We start from the raw sequence: 19,893 nt of genomic DNA on the forward strand, positions 1-19,893 counted from the left end.
GGCGCCGCGAATCGCGTTTGTGCATCGTTTTTTTTCAATTCGTCACTCCGTGCGTTCGGTGCAGTGGTCGTCGTTGTAGCAATATCTGTATTTGTTGTTAGTTCTCTCCCGTCGTTTTGGTGGGCTGGTTCACTCGACCGGCTCTTGCTTCATGATGGACGACGCTCGTCCCGGCCCCTTAAGAGTCCTCACTTTTTCACTGTGGGTGCCTGTGTGTGTGTGCCTGTGGCTGCTTGTGGGTTTGTGTGTAGGTGCCTGTGTGTGTGTGCCTGTGGCTGCTTGTGGGTTTGTGTGTGGGTGCCTGTGTGTGTGTGCCTGTGGCTGCTTGTGGGTTTGTGTGTGGGTGCCTGTGTGTGTGTGCCTGTGGCTGCTTGTGGGTTTGTGTGTGGGTGCCTGTGTGTGTGTGCCTGTGGCTGCTTGTGGGTTTGTGTGTGGGTGCCTGTGTGTTGATGACTGTGGGCGCCTGTGGGTTTGTGTGTGGGTGCCTGTGTATGGACGCCTGTTTGTAGGTGACCTATGGATTTGAATGTGGTTGCCTGTAGGTTTGTGTGTGGGTGTCTGTGGCTGCTTGTGGGTTTGTGTGTGGGTGCCTGTGTGTGGATGACTGTGGGTGCCTGTGGGTTTGTGTGTGGGTGCCTGTGTATGGACGCCTGTTTGTAGGTGACCTATGGATTTTAATGTGGTTGCCTGTAGGTTTGTGTGTGGGTGTCTGTGGCTGCTTGTGGGTTTGTGTGTGGGTGCCTGTGTGTGGATGACTGTGGGTGCCTGTGGGTTTGTGTGTGGGTGCCTGTGTATGGATGCCTGTTTGTAGGTGACCTCTGGATTTGAATGTGGTTGCCTGTAGGTTTGTGTGTGGGTGTCTGTGGCTGCTTGTGGGTTTGTGTGTGGGTGCCTGTGTGTGGATGACTGTGGGTGCCTGTGGGTTTGTGTGTGGGTGCCTGTGGGTTTGTGGAAGGCATCCGGTCACCCGGGTGAAGCCCACACACAACACAAAGCGTAATCAATAGTCAACACAAATATGCTGCAATAACCTATTTGTTGCACTGTCTTCTACAGGCATTATCACGTAACCCTGCAGAGTAATTCAAGTTATACATCATTATTGTAAAGGTTGTATTCTTGTAAAGATGATCATCCATTCCTCTCTAATACCAAGAATGGGTCTGTCCGGTGACCTCCTGCCAGCAGAGAGCCTTCGGGCACTTGACGTGGCCTCAAGGTGCACCCAGCCTGGCACACGCGCTGTGGTCACGTCACCACCACTTAGTGGCAAACGGCGGCGGAGTTACGCGCGTGTGTGTGGGATGATGCTTCCGTGGGGAGCGCTAGTGTAGCAGTTAGCGCGCTGTGCTACGAACCTGGTGGCCAAGTTTGATTCCCGCTCACGGCCAACACCAGTGACGATTATCTTAACCGGCCCTGGGCCTCCCCTAGATTGACTCAGCCTCAAATGAGTACCTGGTGTGGTGTGTAAACATCGCCACTAGGGAGACAAAGGCGGCCGGGGGTTGTGTTGGCCACCCACCCCCTCGTGGTCCGTGCCAGCCTTCATAGGTGCTCGCGAACAGCACTTGCCCCAACAGTCTGTTCAGGGTATACGGAGGATCTTTGTCTTTGATGACGCGTAACTCCGTTTACAAGAAGGGGGACCGCACCTGCTGGGGCATCTCCCTCCTCAGTGTGAGGCCGGGAAATGTTCTGGCAAGGATTATTCAACATCGCCGCCCTTGCCAGGCAGCGCGCTGAGGAGAGGCTTGCGGAGGCCCCGCTGTGGTTTCAAGACGGTGATGCCGCATTCTCTGTTCCGCTGCTACAACAGAGTTGTCAACAAGACGGATGTCTCTTCTGTATTGACCTGACCAGGGCCAGGGCTCTGGGTTATTCTTTGTGCTTTCGGCATCCCTCAATCTCACAGTCATTACGGACCTTCATGATGGTGGTGGGCAGGCCCAGGTCAAGCTGCGTGGCCGGGAGTCAGAGCCATTTCCTGTTCACCTTGGGGTTGCGACAGGGGATGTCCTCTGGCCCCTACATTATTGAACGTCTTCTTTGACCACGTAGTGGGAGAAGTTTTCCATGGCTGTAGCAGAGGAATTTCCATCTGGAGCAGCAGATACAAGGGGAGGCTGATCGATGCCCGGGTGCGGTTAAGGAATGACTGCCCTGCTCGTCAATCATAGAGTATTATGTATGATGATGAGCTGCCAAATCCTGCTCATTCTGAGGATTTATAGCATCTTCTGAAGCTGGAGCGTGTTACTAAGAGATTGTTCGCGTGTGTATGTTTGCGTGCGATTATTTGTATGGGCATCCGAGAACGTGTGAACATCTATTTGCGTGTGTGTATTCATGTGTAAGTCTGCACGTGCACATATGCCTGTGTGTGTACGTTTCTTATGGACTTCGAGTGTATGCACACCTGTATGTCCGTACGTTTATATGTACGTTTATAACATGTATTTCTCCAGCCTCTGTGCACACCATGTGTATGCATACACTGTGTGTGTGTGAATGCATGTCTGTACACTGTGCCTTGCCGACACAGTGGGGAGCACAGATGATTGCATCATCCCAGTCAGTCAACCCATGGCACCTGGGTCTGTCCCGTGACTTCATCCCACCAGCATCAGCGACAACCTTCCGCACTTCTCGTGATGGCCTCTGGGGCGCACCTAGCCTGGCACAAGCACTGTGGCGACGTCACCGCCACTTAGTGGCGAACGGCGGTTGTTGTGAATGATATAGATGCACTTGTGCATGACGAGCGCGTGAGTGCGCACTGCCTCTAACTATTCCAGAGCTGCCCACGCACGAATTTAAATTCACCAGAGATTCAGCCTCAACAACCTCCTCCACCTCCCCAACCTCGGCCCACCAACAAATCCCCGTCCGCCTCTCGTCACGTCAACCTCGCCATACCCATGTCGCCCACCGCCCCTTCATCCATGAACATCGCTCTGCTGACCGCGCCGCCGACTCCTCCGTGTCCTCCGCTGCCACCTCCTCCTCCGTTGCGCCCGTCGTTCTTATACAGGATGGTCCCGTTTGTGGGGAAGATCGTCCGGATGGCCACCGCCTCCTTGTGCAGGCCGCACCGCTCTCCATGCCGGCAGCAGCAGACCCCGACCCCGGACACGATGTGGGGCCTCCCGCCACCCACGATGCCGGTGGCGCCGGTCGCTGCCGATGTCAGCGGGACGATTTGGAAGTTGGCGCGAGGGCCGATCTCCAGGATGGAGTTGTCTTTCTTGGTGCCGCTCTCCACGTAGTCATCGGCTTGCTTGCGCGGGCGCCCATAGCCTCGCGCGGACCCAATGCCACCGCCACCGCCACCGCCGACACCGCTGCAGCCACCAGCGAATGAACCGGCTCCGAGCCCGAGTCCGTCCTCGCCTCCCAGCCTACCGACCGCCGTTCCCCCAACCGTTGCCCCAATTCTGCTTCCTTCTCCTCCTCCGGCACCACCTCCTCCTCCCTTCCTCCGCTTCCCATGCGGCCTCCCGGTCCGGTGCACGAAGCAGCAGGCACTGGCGAGCAGCGCCACGAGGAGCACAGAGGCGGCCGCGCCACCGACGATGGCGGCGAGGGGCAGCGTCCAGCCCTGCGAGGGCTCGCCGCCACCTTCCAGGCCCGGCCGCGGGCCCGCGGGCCCTTCCCCCTTCTTCTCCTCCTCCTCCCCCTCTGCCTCCTCCCCCTCCTCCTCCGTGCCTCCTCGTCCTCCCTCGCCACCATCGCCGCCGTTGGGGAACTCGGCGATCCTGGCGGTGACGGGAGCCATGCCCGCCGTGGCATTCACATCCGCGCACGTCCTGCGGGACGGCGGCGGCGGCGCCCGCGCCCGGTGTGGCCGCCGCAGCGGTGCCAGGCACAGCGTGTAGAGGGCGGCCCTCTCCAGGCCCGTGACCACGTAGCGCGAGCGGTCGGCCGCCACCAGGGCCTCGCGCACCGGCGCCGCCGCCGGCCTCCCGGGGCTGCCGTCGCCTTCCCGGTGGCCACGCGGCGATGGTGGCGGCGGCGGCCTGCGCTGCGGCGGCGATTTGGACCACGTGAGCTGGTAGGCCGTCACGTCCGGAGGGCCGTGCCAGCCCACCACCACGCTGCCCTCGCCCGCGGGGTGGACGGTCATGGTGAAGTTCCCACCGCCAACACCGCCGCCGTTGTTGCTGAACGCGGCACCTCTTCTTCCGCCACTTCCACCGACTTTACCGCTCGCTCCACCTCTCCCGCCACCAGTACTGGCACCGGCACCGGGACTACCAGCACCGCCGGTAGCGGTGGCGGACTCGGTGAGGGACTGCGATGGCAGCGGTTTTGCGGTGGCCGGGGCCGATTCGGCGCCATCGGATGGCGAGGGGCGAGACGCCTCCCCGGACAGCCTTGGCCCCGACGGCTGCGGCTGCTGCTGCTTCGTGAGCCGCGACCGATGCCTCCCGGCTCCCCCTCCGGCGCCGTCGCCTCCCGAGCTCGCGGAGCACGAGAGCGACTCGGGTGCCAAGTCCTTGATGGACATCCCGCGCACCTCGTCGGGCCCCTGGCACATGAGGCCGCGGGCGTTGACGGGCCGCGAGTTGAGCCAGCGGCGGACCCACTCGATGGAGCAGTCGCAGCGCCACGGGTTGTTGCGCGCCAGCAGCTGCACAAGCGAGTCGAGGCCCTCGAAGGCGCCGGGCTGCAGGTGGCTCAGGTTGTTGCTGGAGAGGTCGAGTCGCCGTAGCTGCCCGAGGCCCGCGAAAGCGCCCGCGGGGATGCGGCTCAGCTGGTTCTCCTGCAGGTGGAGGCGCTGGAGGCTTGCGCCGGGCAGGCCGGAGGGCGGCGCCGCCAGGGAGTTGCGCGTGAGCGAGAGCTCAGCGAGCGAGCCGAGGCGGCGGAAGGTGTCCGCCGCCAAGGCGCCGTCGCTCAGCAGGTTGCCGTCGAGGACGAGGCGGCGGAGGCTCGCCAGGCCCGCGAACGCCTCGCCGTCGATGTGGCCGATGCGGTTGTCGTCGAGGCGGAGCTCCTCCAGGCCGGTGGGGAGGCGCTCCGGCACCTGGTGGGGGAGGGGGGGGTGGAGAAGTGTGGTTCGCTCCGTTAGCGGCGGTGGTGGTGTTGGGGGGGGGGGTTTGTTTGTTGTTGGTTAGTCTGTCACGCGCTAGACCCACGTTGTAGCGAGTAGTCCATCACACGCTAGACCCACGTTATAGTGAGTAGTCCATCACACGACAGACTCGCATTGTCACGAGTAGTCCGCCATGCGTTAGACTCGTCGCGTTACAGCAGGCGTGGTGTGCATTAAGCAAAAACTTTGCATGAAAGAAAAACCACGATAAAGCGAAAACAGGGAGTTACTGTTTAGCACCGCATCGCGTGCAATAATTAACTTTCACGTGACCGTGATCTATCAGACAGAACATGATCATTACGTCAAACTCGGGCGTTGATTGGGTCATGAAGATACGAGGGGTGGCGTAGGGAGATAAACGGAGGTGAGCATGTATGTGTGTACAGACACAATACCCATACACAATACACACATCAATGCACACAATACACGTAATACACGCACATATACGATGCACACAATACACAAGACACACACCACACACACACACACGATGCACATAATACACAAAATGCACACACCACACAATGCACACACAATAGAGACTATACACACCTCGAATTATCACGGTTGGCTACGTATAGTGCAAAAGAAGTACAGAAGACACAGTACACACACACATGATGGACACAATACACATACAATACACAAAATATATACATACACTTTACACAAGACAATATACACACAGTACACACACTACACACATAAATACACACACAATACACACGCACCTCCGATTGGCACGCTTGGCTATGTGCAGTGTGAAAGAAGTTCAACATATAGTACATGCACAATACACAATACACACACGATACACACACAATACACACCACACGCCAAACACACACAATACACACATATATACCGAACACAATACACACGATGCGCAAGCACAATACACACACCACAAACACTCAACACACGGAGAGCGACTCATCACCCTTCATCACGTTAACAGGGCGCTCATTTGTAACCGAGACGGGGTTATCTCGCTCGCGTGCTCTGTGGGCCCGACGAACTCGATCAACATCGTCCGAGATCGTGACCTCGTCCGTGATGTTTACTCACGGAACTTTGCATCAAACGTGATCACCGCATCGAGCAGCACTTTCAGATGCGCTTCTGCGGCCGACTGGAAGCCACTGAAGCTACGCACTTTAAATTCATTATCTCGATTGACAAACTCGTTCCTTTAGAACATCTCTTTGTATTTAGTTTGTTGTGCTTGCCGTCCGCACCTCAGGTTAGCACGGTTGGCTATGTTTCAAGTTTCAAGTTTCATTTATTAGGTATAGCCCTGTGAGCCATTCGGCTCTTGGAAGAAGTTCAACATCCATGCATAAAAATGAGACGGATCAATCAAACAACTTCTCGTGAGAATTTATTCCCTCTCTTTCCTCAGGCAGCTAGATTCGAGAGCCTCGACCCTAAACACAACCCTTGACCCTAAACACAACCCTTGACCCTAAACACAACCCTTGAACGTAAACACAACCCTCGACCCTAACACAACCCTCATCCAAAAACACAACCCTCAACGCTAAACACAACCCTCAACCCTAAACACAACCCTCGACCCTAAACATGGCCCTCGACCCTACCCACGGCCCTCGAGCCTGAACACAACCCTTAATCCTACACATGGCCATCGAAGCTAAACACGACCCTAGACTCTGTACACAGCCCTCGAACATAGACAAGGCATTTGCCTGAAACACGGCCCTCGACCCTAAACATGGCGCTAGACCCTGAACACAACCCTTGACCCTGAACACAACCCATGATCCTATCCACAACCCTCTACCCTAAACAAGGCCCTCTACCCTAAACAAGGCCTTTGACCCGGAACACTGACCTCGACCCAGAACAAAACCCTTGACCCTAGCACAGCCATAGACCCTGAACACAGCCATAGACCCTAGCACAGCCATAGACCCTGAACACAGCCATAGACCCTGAACACAGCCATAGATCCTGAACACAGCCATAGACCCTGAACACAGACATAGACCCTAGACATGGCGCCCGGCCATAAACATGGCCCTAGACCCTAAACATGGCTCTAGACCTTGAACACAACTCTTGACCCTGAACATGGCCCTTGACCTTACACATGGCCCTCGCCATGAACATGGCCCTTCACACTAAACAAAGCCCTTGACCATGAACACAGCCCTCGACGCTAAATACGCCTCTTGGCCCCAAACACGGACATCGACCCTGAACACGGACATTGACCATGAACTCAACCCTTGACCTTGAACATGGACCTCGATTCTAAACACAACCCTTGACCCATAACACAACCCTTGACCCATAACACAACCTTGCCCCTATACACAACCTTCGACCCTAAGCACGGCCCTCAACCCTAAACACAATCCTCGACCCTAAACACACCCTCGACTCTACACAGGGCCCTCCATCTTGTACATGACCCTTAACAGTGAACACAGCTCTCGAACCTATACAAGGCCCTGCACCCTACACACGGCCCTGAAACCTAAACACAGCTCTCAACCCTGAACATGGCCCTTGACACTAAACACGGACCTCGACCCTAAACACAGCCATAGACCCTGAACACAGCCATAGACCCTGAACACAGCCATAGACCCTGAACACAGCCATAGACCCTGAACACAGCCATAGACCCTGAACACAACCATAGACCCTGAACACAGCCATAGACCCTGAACACAGATCTCAATCCTGAACATGGCCCTCAACGCTGAAAACGGATCTCGACCCTGAACACAGCCAAAGACCCTGAACACAGCTATAGACCCTGAACACAGCCATAGCCCCTGAACACAGCCATAGACCCTGAACACAGCCATAGACCCTGAACACAGCCCTCGACCCCACACACGGCCCTTGGCCATGAACATGACGCTCGACCCTAACATGGCCCTTGACCCTAAACAAGCCCTTTGACCCTAAACACGGCCCTCTACCCTAAACACAACACTCGATGCTAAACACAATCCATGACCATAAACACAACCCTTGACCTTAAACACGGCCCTCAACCCTAAACAAAAACCTTGACCCTTAACACAACCCTCGACCCTTAGCACAATCTTCTACCCTAAACACAACGCTCGACCCTTAGCACAACCTTCTACCCTACACACAGCCCTCGACACTGAACATGACCCTCGCCCTACGCACTGCCCTTGGCCTTAAACACGGACCTCGACCTTGAACACGGTCCTCAACTCTAAACACAACCCTCGACTTTAAACTTGACCCTCGATCCTAAAGATGACATTCGAATCTAAAAACAACCCACGACCCTAAACACGACCCATGACCCTAAACACGCCCCTCGACCCTAAAAACAACCCTTGACCCTAAACACAACCCTCGACCCTAAACGCGACCCTTGACCCTAAAAACGAACCTCAACCCTAAACACAACCCTCGACCCTCCACATGACCCTAGACCCTAAACACAAACCTTGACCCTAAACACAACAGTTGAATACACAACCCTTGATCATAAACACAACACACGACCCTAAATACGGCCCTCCACCCTAAACATAACCCTCGACCCAAAACACCACCCTTGATCCTAAACACGACACTCGACCCTAAAAACAACCCTTGACTCTTAACACAACCCTTGACCCTTCACACTGCCCTCAACCCTGAACACAACGCTTGAACGTAAACACAGCCCTCCCCCCTACACACGGCCCTCGACACTGAACATGGCCCTCGACCCTACGCATGGCCCTTGGCCCTTAACACGGACCTCGATCCTAAACACGGACCTCGATCCTAAACACAAGCCTTGACCCTAAATACAACCCTCGACCATGAACACGACCCTCGACCATGAACACGGCCCTGGACCCTAAACATGACTCACGACCCTAAACACGGCTCTAGACCCTGAACACAACCCTCGACCCAAAACACCACCCTTGACCCAAAACACACGACACGACTCTAAACACAACCCTCAACCCTAAACACAACCATCAACCGTACACAAGGCTCGCGACCCTGAATATGGCCCTCGACCCTCAAATTAAGAATTGACCATGAACACAACCTCGACCCTTCACACAGCCCTCGACCCTGAACACAACACTTGAACGTCAACACAGCTTTTGATCCGACACATGGCCCTCCACCCTACACACAGCCCTCGACGTTGAACATGGCCCTTGAACCTAAACACAACCCTTGACCCTAAATACAGCCCTCGACCATTAACACGACCCTCGACTATGAAACAGCCCTGGACCCAAAACATGACTCACGACCCTAAACACCACCCTTGACCATAAACACAACCCTCGGCATTAAACACAGCCCTCAACTATACACATGACCCCCTACCCTGAACACAGCCCTCAACCCTAAACGCAACCCTCGACTCTAAACAGGGCCCACAACCCTTGACTCTAAACACAACCCTCGACCTTAAACACAACCCTCGGCCCTGAACACGGCCCTTGACCCTAAACCCCGAACTCCATGACTCTCTGCTCGCCATTAGTCGCCTGCCCCCTGACCAGAGTGCTACCCACAAAATGCTGCCTGTAGGTGACCCTGCTAGGCATGACCGTGGTGACCCTCGCGGTGAGCCTCACGGTGACCCTCACACTGACCTTAACCCTCACGGTGACCCCAACCCTCACGACGACCCTTGCATTGACCCTATCCCTCACGGTGACCGTCACGGTGACCTTAATGCTCACAGTGACCCTAACCCTCATGGTGACCCTAACCGTCACGGTGACCCTCATGGTGACAGGAGACAAAGGCGGTCGGGCGTGGAATTGGCCACCGACCCCTCGTGTGGCATGCCGGCCTGCATAGGTGCTGCTTGTTAACAGCACTTGGCCCAACAGTCTGTTTAGGCTATACTGCGCAACTTTGTCTTTGGGGTGTGTGAGTGGATTAGTGAGTGGTTGAGTGGTTGAACAAGTTCGTGGTTGAGCGGGTGGGTGAACGAGTGAGTAGCTTAGTGGGTGGTTGAGTGGGTGACTGAGTGGGTGACTGAGTGGGTGGCTGAGTGGGTGGCTGAGTGGGTAAAAGAATGGGTGGTTGAGTGGGTGAACGAGTGGGTGGTTAAGTTTCATTTCAAGTTAAATTTATTAGGTAGAGCCCTGTGAGCCATGCGGCTCTTGAGTCGGGTGCAACCGCAACAAACAAAATTTGAACAGAGAACATCTTAAAGCGACGACACGCAACAGAAACATCCTGGATAAACCAGCACATCTTCCAGAAAAAAAACACCGTATTACAACGCTGTGTGCAAAAATCCCAGTGTGATGCAAGTCAAACAATAACAACCATAACACAATTTAGATTACAGTTTTCAGGCCAACTCCGCACTTCCGCAAGAAACATGGCTTCACCAAATGTTTTCGAAATCACCAAAATAAAGTTATAAAAACAATGTAACAACAGTAGTCATAGGAACTGTGATTCAAATTTCACAATAAACGATATACATGACATGTACGAGTGGAGTAGCTGGCAGCATGACACTCCCAGTGTATGATGTATGAGTGAGTCAGCGTATGATGAGTGAGTCAGTGTATGATGTGTGTGTGAGACAGTGTATGATGTGTGAGTGAGTCAGTGGTTGTGTGAGTGAGTGTATGATGTGTGAGTGAGTCAGCGTATGATGAGTGAGTCAGTGTATGATGTGAGAGTGAGTCAGTGGTTGTGTGAGTGAGTGTATGATGTGTGAGTGAGTCAGCGTATGATGAGTGAGTCAGTGTATGATGTGTGTGTCAGACAGTGTATGATGTGTGAGTGAGTCAGTGGTTGTGTGAGTGAGTGTATGATGTGTGAGTGAGTCAGCGTATGATGAGTGAGTCAGTGTATGATGTGAGAGTGAGTCAGTGGTTGTGTGAGTGAGTGTATGATGTGTGAGTGAGTCAGCGTATGATGAGTGAGTCAGTGTATGATGTGAGAGTGAGTCAGTGGTTGTGTGAGTCAGTGTATGATGTGAGAGTGAGTCAGTGGTTGTGTGAGTGAGTGTATGATGTGTGAGTGAGTCAGCGTATGATGAGTGAGTCAGTGTATGATGTGAGAGTGAGTCAGTGGTTGTGTGAGTGAGTGTATGATGTGAGAGTGAGTCAGCGTATGATGAGTGAGTCAGTGTATGATGTGAGAGTGAGTCAGTGGTTGTGTGAGTGAGTGTATGATGTGTGAGTGAGTCAGCGTATGATGAGTGAGTCAGTGTATGATGTGAGAGTGAGTCAGTGGTTGTGTGAGTGAGTGTATGATGTGAGAGTGAGTCAGTGTAAGATTATTGAGTGTATCACGGCCTCCTCCCCAAAAATCACGACCTCCTCCAAGCCATCACGGCCTCCTCCACGCCATCACGGCCTCCTCCACGCCATCACGGCCTCCTCCCCCCCTTCACGCCCTCTTTCACGCAATCATGACCTCCTCCACGCCATCACGACCTCCTCCACACCATCACGACCTCCTCCACGCCATCACGGCCTCCTCCCCCCCTTCTCGCCCTCTTTCACGCAATCATGACCTCCTCCACACCATCACGACCTCCTCCACGCCATCACGGGAAAACCCGTCCCGAGTTGACGCAGAAAAAAACCGCGCGCAGGTGAAGGACGCGGCGCGAGGTCGAGCGCGACGCTGAACGCCGCCCGCGCGGACCCCGGCGTGAAGTGGTTGAGTGGGTGGCTGAATGGGTGGCTGAGCGCGTGAAAGAGGGGTGGTTGAGTGGGTGAACGAGTTGGTGATTGAGTGGGTGGTTGAGTGGGTGGCTGAGCGCGTGAAAGAGTGGGTGGCTGAGCGCGTGAAAGAGTGGGTGGTTGAGTGGGTGAACGAGTTGGTGATTGAGTGGGTGGTTGAGTGGGTGGCTGAGTGGGTGGTTGAGTGGGTGACTGAGTGAGTGGCTGAATGGGTGATTGAGGGAGTGGTGGCTGAGTGGGTGATTGAGTGGGTGAAATAATGGGTGGTTTAGTGGGTGGACGAGTGGGTGGTTAAGTGGGTGAATGAGTGGGTGGCTGAGTGGACGAAATATTGGGTGGCTGAGTGGGTGAACGATTGGGTGGCTGATTGGATGGCTGAGTGGGTGGCTGAGTAGATGGCTGATTGGGTGGCTGAGTGGGTGGCTGAGTGGGTGGCTGAGTGGGTGGCTGAGTGGGTGGCTGAGTGGGTGGCTGAGTGGGTAGCTGATTAGGTGGCTGAGTGGATGGCACAGCGGGTGGCCGAGTGGGGGGTGTCCGAGTGGGCGCGTTCGAGGTGGTGGCTGGGGGGGGGGGGGGCAGGTGTGCGGGGTTGGTGGCACCTGGCTCAGGTGGTTGCGGGAGAGGAAGAGGAGGCGGAGGGAGCGACACTCGAGGAAGGCGCCACGCTCCACGCCCACGCTCGAGATGGAGTTGTCGTCCAGGTGGAGGCGCTCTACCCTCTGGAGGTGGGCGAGCGCCTCGCGCGACACCGTCTGGATGTTGTTCTCCTGCAGGTGGAGCTCGCGCACGTTCCGCGGCAGGTTCGAGGGGAAAACCTCCAGCTCGTTGCCGTACAGGTAGACCATGTCTACCTGCAGGGGCAGGGAGGGAGGGGAGGGGGGATGTGAACGGGCGGCAGCCCTCTGCGCGCATCGAGCAATCCGCTCAGACAACCGTCCACTCGCTCGGCCACTCGACCACCCACTCGCCCACTCGCCCACCCACTCGACCGCCCACTCGTTCACCCATTCAACGACTCAATCAACCACTCAGTCGTTCACACACTCTTTCGCCCACTCGTTCACCCACTCGTTCACGCAGTCAACCACAAACTCAGCCACTTTGTCAACCATCAATTCACCTCGCCCCTCCCCCACCCAGCCTCCTCCATCTCCCTCTCACCACCACCTCCCCCACCACCACCTCCCCCACCACCACCACCTCCCCCACCACCACCACCTCCCCCACCACCACCACCTCCCCCACCACCACCACCTCCGCCACCACCACCACCTCCCCCACCACCACCACCACCTCCCCCACGACCTCCCCCACCACCACCACCTCCCCCACGACCTCCCCCACCACCACGACCTCTCCCACCACCACCACGACCTCTCCCACCACCACCACCACCTCCCCACCACCACCACCTCCCCCACCACCACCTCCCCCACGACCTCCCCCACCACCACCTCCCCCTCCCCCCCACAAGCCCCCCCCCCACCCCTGCGCACCTGCAGCAGGCTGCTGAGGTCGGCGGGCAGCCCGCTGCTGTTGACGAGGTTGTTCTGCAGGTAGAGGGTGGTGGCGCCCCGCGGCAGCCCCGACGGGATGGCGGCGAGGCCGCGGTCGTTGCAGTAGACGAAGCTGCGGTCGCAGCGGCACGGCGCGGGGCACGAGGAGGCGGCTGCGGCTGCCGCCACCGGCCCGCAGGACACGTGCGGCAAGCGGAGCAGCAGCAGCGGCAGCACGAGGAGCGGCAGCAGCTGCGGCAATGGGGAGTGGAGAGCGCGGGGCCGATGCCGGTGCAGCTGGTGGCTGTGGAGTTGGTGGTGGTTGTGCTGCTGGTGGTTGTGCTGCTGGTGGTGATGTTGGATGTGGTGGTTGTTGTGGTGGTCGTGTTGGCTGTGGTGGTGGTGGTGATGGTTGTGCTGGTGGTCGTGTTGACCGTGGTTGTGTTGTTGGTGGTGTTCGTGGTGGTTGTGTCGGTGGTGTGGATGGTGTTGGCTGAACTGTTGTGGCTTGGAAGCTGCGTTGGGTGTTGTGGCTTCGACTGGAGATGTCATTTTTGTTGTTGGTGTTGTCGTTGATGTTGGTGTTGTCGTTGATGTTGTTGTTGGTGGTGGTGTCGATGTTGTTTCTGAGACTGATCGCTATCCGGCTGTGGCCGATATCCGCTGACAGAGCGCACAGAACAACGACCCATCCGCTGCTGCTGCTGCCTGGCGATAATGATCTTGATGATGTCGATGATGTTGATGATTAATATTCGCACTTAAGACGGCTGCAACAGCAACAGCAGTGACGCGACTGCCAAACCTCATCATCGCCGCGGCTTGCACGAATTCTCTCTGCGCAGTGCATCGTCTTGCCGAGCAGCCTTCTCTCGAGTGGTCGACATCGCTCGCGAGGAAGACGAAGTTCGTCAGAAGGTGCTGGGACATGGGGCCACGCGGGTGACAGCCTCCTCCTCCTCGTCGACGTGGTGACCTTGAAGTGACTGGGGACCTCGAAGTGACTGATGACCTTGATGTAGATGTTATTAGTGACCTTGATGGGATTGCTGCCCTTCAAGTGATGACCTCGAAGTGACTGATGACCTTGATGTTATTAGTGACCTTGATGGGATTGCTGACCTTGAAGTGATGACCTCGAAGTGACTGATGACCTCGAAGTGACTGATGACCTCTGTGCGTCTGGGGCCAAAGTGAAAAAGGGCCCAACAGCTTCAAGCCCGCCCAGCCATCGCGACGTCTTCGCCGCCACAAATCTCGAGGCGCAGCCCCTGCAATCGCCCTCGCTCACCCGCCTGCTGGCGGAAGCGGGGGGACCTCCATCGACTCTCGACCAGACGGTGGGGGGCTCACAGCCCCCCTTCCTCCCCACTCCTCTAGCCTCGACCACAGTGGCGTCTGTCTCGCTGACGACTCCCACCCGCCCTGTCCTGTCTGTCTGTCTGTCTCCCTCCCTCTCTCTCTCGCTCGCGACCAAGCTGACGTCCAGTAAACGTCGGGATGACTGCAGTTGCCCCCCCCTCCCCCACACTTTACACCGCCGCAAGCGACAACAGCTGCTTTGCAGAGAGAGTATTACTTCACCTATTTGTGGCGGTGCCGATCGATGTCTGTCGGTCTCTGTATCTCTTTCGCTCTCTCTTGGTCTCCCTCTGTCTCTCCCTCTGTCTCTCTTTGCTTTTTATCTGTGTGTCTCTCTCTGCGTCTCTCTCTGTCTCTCTCTCTATGTCTGTATCTGTGTCTCTCTATGTCTGTATCTGTGTCTCTCTCTCTGTCTGTATCTGTGTGCCTCTCTCTGTGCGTCTCTCTCTCTCTCTCTTTGTCTATCTCTCTGTCTCTCTTTGTCTCTTTCTCTGTCTCCCGACGCGGCCTCCCTCTCCCCGTCACTGCAGGGACGAGCTGTCTGCCGTCTCCTCGTCGTCTCCACCACGGAGCGAGCTTCCTCGAGACGTCCCACGTCGCCTGGCGTCTCCCCGTGCTGCAGGTGGGCGGGCTACTCACCTCGGTCACACGCAAGGGGCTGGTGACACGAGTCGAATTGTTTGAGGATGACAATAAACGGATTATAACAAGGTTGCTTTTGTCGTTATCTTCTAGCGTCGTGTGCACATTTGAGTGGCCGAGTTCAAATTCTCAGCCCCATCACCCCCACGACCCCCATCGCCATCATCATCGCCATCATCACCATCATCTTCCCTCGTCCGCCACTCCTCAGCGTCAACACCTGACGACAAGGGGACAAGGGCTCAGTGTTATTGTTGTTGTTTATTAGTCGCAGCGATATGCAGAGAGGCTGGTTAGGTCATCAATTGATGTTTTCACACGGAAATGTATACATTTTTTTCATATATATGGGAAGAAAACACAGCGTCAAGAAATTAAATGGCAATGACTCCCAGCCTCGCCAGCGCGTTCCCAAACCCCCTGCGTGACGTCACCAACCCCTGCGTGGCGTCACCAACCCCTGCGTGACGTCACCAACCCCTGCGTGGCGTCACCAACCCCTGCGTGACGTCACCAACCCCTGCGTGACGTCACCAACCCCTGCGTGGCGTCACCAACCCCTGCGTCGAGATCCTTGTTTTTGTTTCAGAAGCGACCTGGCGATCACAAATGACAGCTCAACTAAGTGGGCCCATCATCATCGTCGTCATCGTCATCATCATCGTCATCATCGTCGTCGTCGTCGTCATCATTGTCGTCATCATTGTCGTCCATCATCATCATCATCGTCGTCGTCATCATCGTCATCATTGTCGTCATCATCATAATTATCATCGTCATCATTGTCGTCATCATCATCGTCGTCGTCGTCGTCATCATCGTCATCATTGTCGTCATCATCATCGTCATCATCATCGTCGTCGTCATCATTGTCATCATCATCGTCATCATCATCGTCGTCATCATTGTCGTCATCATTGTCATCATCATCGTCGTCATCATCGTCATCATCATCGTCATCATCATCGTCGTCATCATTGTCATCATCATCGTCATCATCATCGTCGTCATCATCGTCATCATCATCGTCATCATCATCGTCGTCATCATTGTCGTCATCATTGTCATCATCATCGTCATCATCATCGTCGTCATCATTGTCATCATCATCGTCATCATCATCGTCGTCATCATTGTCGTCATCATTGTCATCATCATCGTCGTCATCATTGTCATCATCATCGTCATCATCATCGTCGTCATCATTGTCATCATCATCGTCATCATCATCGTCGTCATCATCGTCATCATCATCGTCATCATCATCGTCATCATCATCGTCATCATCATCGTCATCATCATCGTCGTCATCATTGTCGTCGTCGTCATCGTCGTTCGAAGAAAATAACAATAAAAGAACAAAAAAACGACGACGTTTCGATCGCAACACAAGCGGTCGTCCTGCTGATGACGATCGCTTGTGTTGTGATCGAAACGTCGTCGTCGTTTTTTTGTTATTCTCTTTGAACCTATCCACGTTACTTTACCGAAAGACCCAAAGATTGTGAACCTCGCCCCAATCTCGCGTGACGTCGATACCGGCACCCCCCCCCCGCGGTTTTGACGTCAAAAACCCCTCCCCCTCCCCTCCACCTGGCCCCAATCTCTCGAGTGACGTCATCCCGGTGCGTTACAGACAAAGATACCCCACCCCCCTCCACCCGTGTAGCCTCAACAGACTGTCGGGGCAAGTGCTGTTAGCGAGTAGCACCTCTGAAGGCCGCCACGGGCAACACGTCTCCCCGGTGGCGATGTTTTGACAGACTGCAGCAGGCACTCATTTGAGGCTGAGTTGACCTAGGGTAGGTCCGGGACCGGTTCAGATAATTATCGTGACCGGGTCGCCGGGTTCGTAGCGCAGCGCGCCAACCGCTCCTCCACCGCTCCCTACTCTCTGCTACACACGCACACACACGCACCGTGTTTATTTGGGCAAAGACGGTATGAGTCTCAAGAATCAGACGAGTTTTGGGACGCCACGGTGGCGATGAGATGTTAACTCCCTCCTCGCCTGGTGTGCAGGAGGTCGTGGGTTCGATCCCGACCCTGACGCCTGCTGCTGTATATTTGGAGTTCGCGTGTCTCTCTCTCTCATCATCATCATCACGGTGGCTATGATATGTTAACTACCTCGCCTGGTGTGCAGGAGGTCGTAGGTTCGATACCGACCCTGACGCCTGCTGCTGTATATTTGGAGTTTGCGTCTCTCTCTCATCATCACCACGGTGGCTATGAGATGTTAACTACCTCGCCTGGTGTGCAGGAAGTCGTAGGTTCGATTCCGACCCTGACGCCTGCTGCTGTATATTTGGAGTTTGCGTCTCTCTCTCTCCCTCCACGTGGTAGCGTGGATTTTTCTCCGGGTCCTCGGGTTGTTCCCTCCACATGTAGAATGAACATCGCCACGCGTTCCGAGTGTTTGGCTGCTATGAATGTCCACACAGATGATGATGATGAAGAGTCCACTTCGTTGAGCTATCATTTGTGATGGCCAGGTCGCTTCTGAGAAAGAGCTACACAGCTCAGTGGGGCCTTACCTGGTAAAATAAAAAGTTGGAATAGTTTAGTTTAGTATGCATATGGATATCCTGTATGTTGAACTCCTTTCGCACCGTACGTAGCCAACCGCACTAATCGGAGTTGCGGTGAAAGGACAACAAACTAACCTCAACATCGATCAGTTCTAAAGAAATGACTCGTCATCTCGATGATGGTGATGATCATGATTTCAAAGTGCCAGAGCTCCACAGTAGCTTCCTAATATCGGAAGGGAAGAGCGTTCCAGACGGCCGCTGGAGCAGCGCCTCTGAAATCGCCGAGCGATGATGATGATGCGGTGGTCACCGTCTTTGTTCCGATAGTTTGATAGTCGAGCCCAACGCCGCTGCTGCTGCTGCTGCAGCTGCTGCTGCTGCTACTGCGAGGTTGTCGGAATGGTGCCGCATCTCCGATGTGCACGCTCGTCTATGTACGGTGCCCAAGAAGTCCAGCTGACACGCATCAGCGGCGTAGTCAGGACATGAGTGGTGGAGTGGCCGATTGATCAGCTCAGGGGGTGGTGTGGCAATCGGGTCCGGCGAGGCTTTCCCACATCGCGGCCTCCGCTTTGCCCAACTCGCATCATCGTCATCGTTCCGCTCACGGGTCTCTCTTTGTGTCTCTCTCTGTCTCTCTGTGTGTCTCTCTCTGTGTCTCTGTGTGTCTCTCTGTGTGTCTCTCTGTCTCTCTGTGTGTATCTTTGTGTGTCTCTCTGTGTGTCTCTCTCTGTCTCTCTGTGTGTCTCTCTCTGTCTCTCTGTCTCTCTGTGCGTCTCTGTGTGTCTCTCTCTGTCTCTCTGCGTGTCTCTCTCTGTCTCTCTCTGTCTCTCTCTGTCTCTCTGTGTGTCTCTCTCTGTCTCTCTGTGTGTCTCTCTGTGTGTCTCTCTCTGTCTCTCTGTGTGTCTCTCTGTGTGTCTCTCTCTGTCTCTCTCTGTCTCTCTGTGTGTCTCTCTGTGTCTCTCTGTCTCTCTCTCTCCGTTGTTGCGTGGTTTTTTTCCGGGTCCTCCCAAGTGTTGATCTCCCCCCACACCTAAAACCGACATCATCATCACCGCGTCCAGAGTGTTTGGCTGCTGCTCAACATTTCCACACGACGACGACGACGATGATGGAGACCCGCCACTTCGTCGAGCTACCACATCCGTGACGGCCACAGCCGCTTCTGAAAGACAGCTACACAGCTCACCTGCCAGAATAAATGAAAAAATAGATTTTAGTTTGTATTTATCTCGTGGTGATTGTCGGCGGAATGGGGGGGGGGTGCAAGGCACCACCCCTCCCCCCACCACTTCTGCTACGCTGCTGATAGGGCAGTGGGGGAGTCCACGCGTGACCCTGGGACACTCGCGTGGGACGGAGGAGGGACCCCCCCTTTCACTGTCCAGCAGAGGGCGCCAGACTCCCACGGCGACGGGGGAGAGGGGGGAGAGAGGGGGGAGAGAGGGGAGAGAGAAGGTGTGGGAGAGCGTGGGGGGAGAGAGAGGGGAGAGAGATGGTGTGGGAGAGCGTGGGGTAGAGAGGGGGAGAAAGATGGTGTGGGAGGAGAGAGAGGGGAGAGAGAGGGGAGAGAGATGGTGTGGGAGAGCGTGGGGGTAGAGAGGGAAAGAGAGAGGGAAGAGAGAGGGAAGAGAGAGGGAAGAGAGATGGTGTGGGAGAGCGTGGGTAGAGAGCGGGAGAGAGGGGAGAGAGATGGGGGAGAGAGATGGTGTGGGAGAGCGTGGGGTAGAGAGGGGGGGAGAGGGGGAAGAGAGAGGGAAGAGAGATGGTGTGGGTGAGCGTGGGAGGGCGTGGGGGGAGAGAGGGGGGAGAGAGGGGGGGAGAGGGAAGAGAGATGGTGTGGGAGAGCGTGGGGGGGGGGGGGAGAGGGGAGAGAGAGGGAAGAGAGATGGTGTGGGAGAGCGTGGGGAGAGAGGGGAGAGAGGGGACAGAGAGGGGAGAGAGGGAAAGAGAGATGGTCTGGGAGAGCGTGGGGGGGGGAGATGGGGAAGAGAGATGGTGTGGGAGAGCGTTGGGTGGGGAGGGAGAGAGAGGGAAGAGAGATGGTGTGGGAGAGCGTTGGG

General features: G+C 55.7%; 1 protein-coding gene across 3 annotated transcripts in view; it reads right to left on the bottom strand.

Annotated features, from left to right (window-relative positions):
* Positions 1–356: 356 nt before the first annotated feature.
* LOC144949140 (leucine-rich repeat transmembrane protein FLRT1-like) overlaps positions 357–19,893 on the bottom strand; it is a 42,293-nt gene continuing 22,756 nt past the window's right edge. For 2 of the 3 annotated variants that reach the window (XM_078879017.1, XM_078879016.1), the window contains 3 exons: positions 13,293–15,516; positions 12,396–12,647; positions 357–5,026 (listed from right to left, as the gene is read on the bottom strand). In XM_078879017.1, coding sequence (XP_078735143.1) covers positions 2,900–5,026; positions 12,396–12,647; positions 13,293–13,844 — 2,931 coding nt within the window. In that variant the 5' untranslated portion in view covers positions 13,845–15,516 and the 3' untranslated portion in view covers positions 357–2,899. The remainder of the gene's footprint in view (positions 5,027–12,395; positions 12,648–13,292; positions 15,517–19,893) is intronic. The other variant, XM_078879015.1, reaches the window with a different exon arrangement.

Source organism: Lampetra fluviatilis, chromosome 52 (genome assembly GCF_964198595.1).
Source record: "Lampetra fluviatilis chromosome 52, kcLamFluv1.1, whole genome shotgun sequence".
NCBI lineage: Eukaryota > Metazoa > Chordata > Hyperoartia > Petromyzontiformes > Petromyzontidae > Lampetra > Lampetra fluviatilis.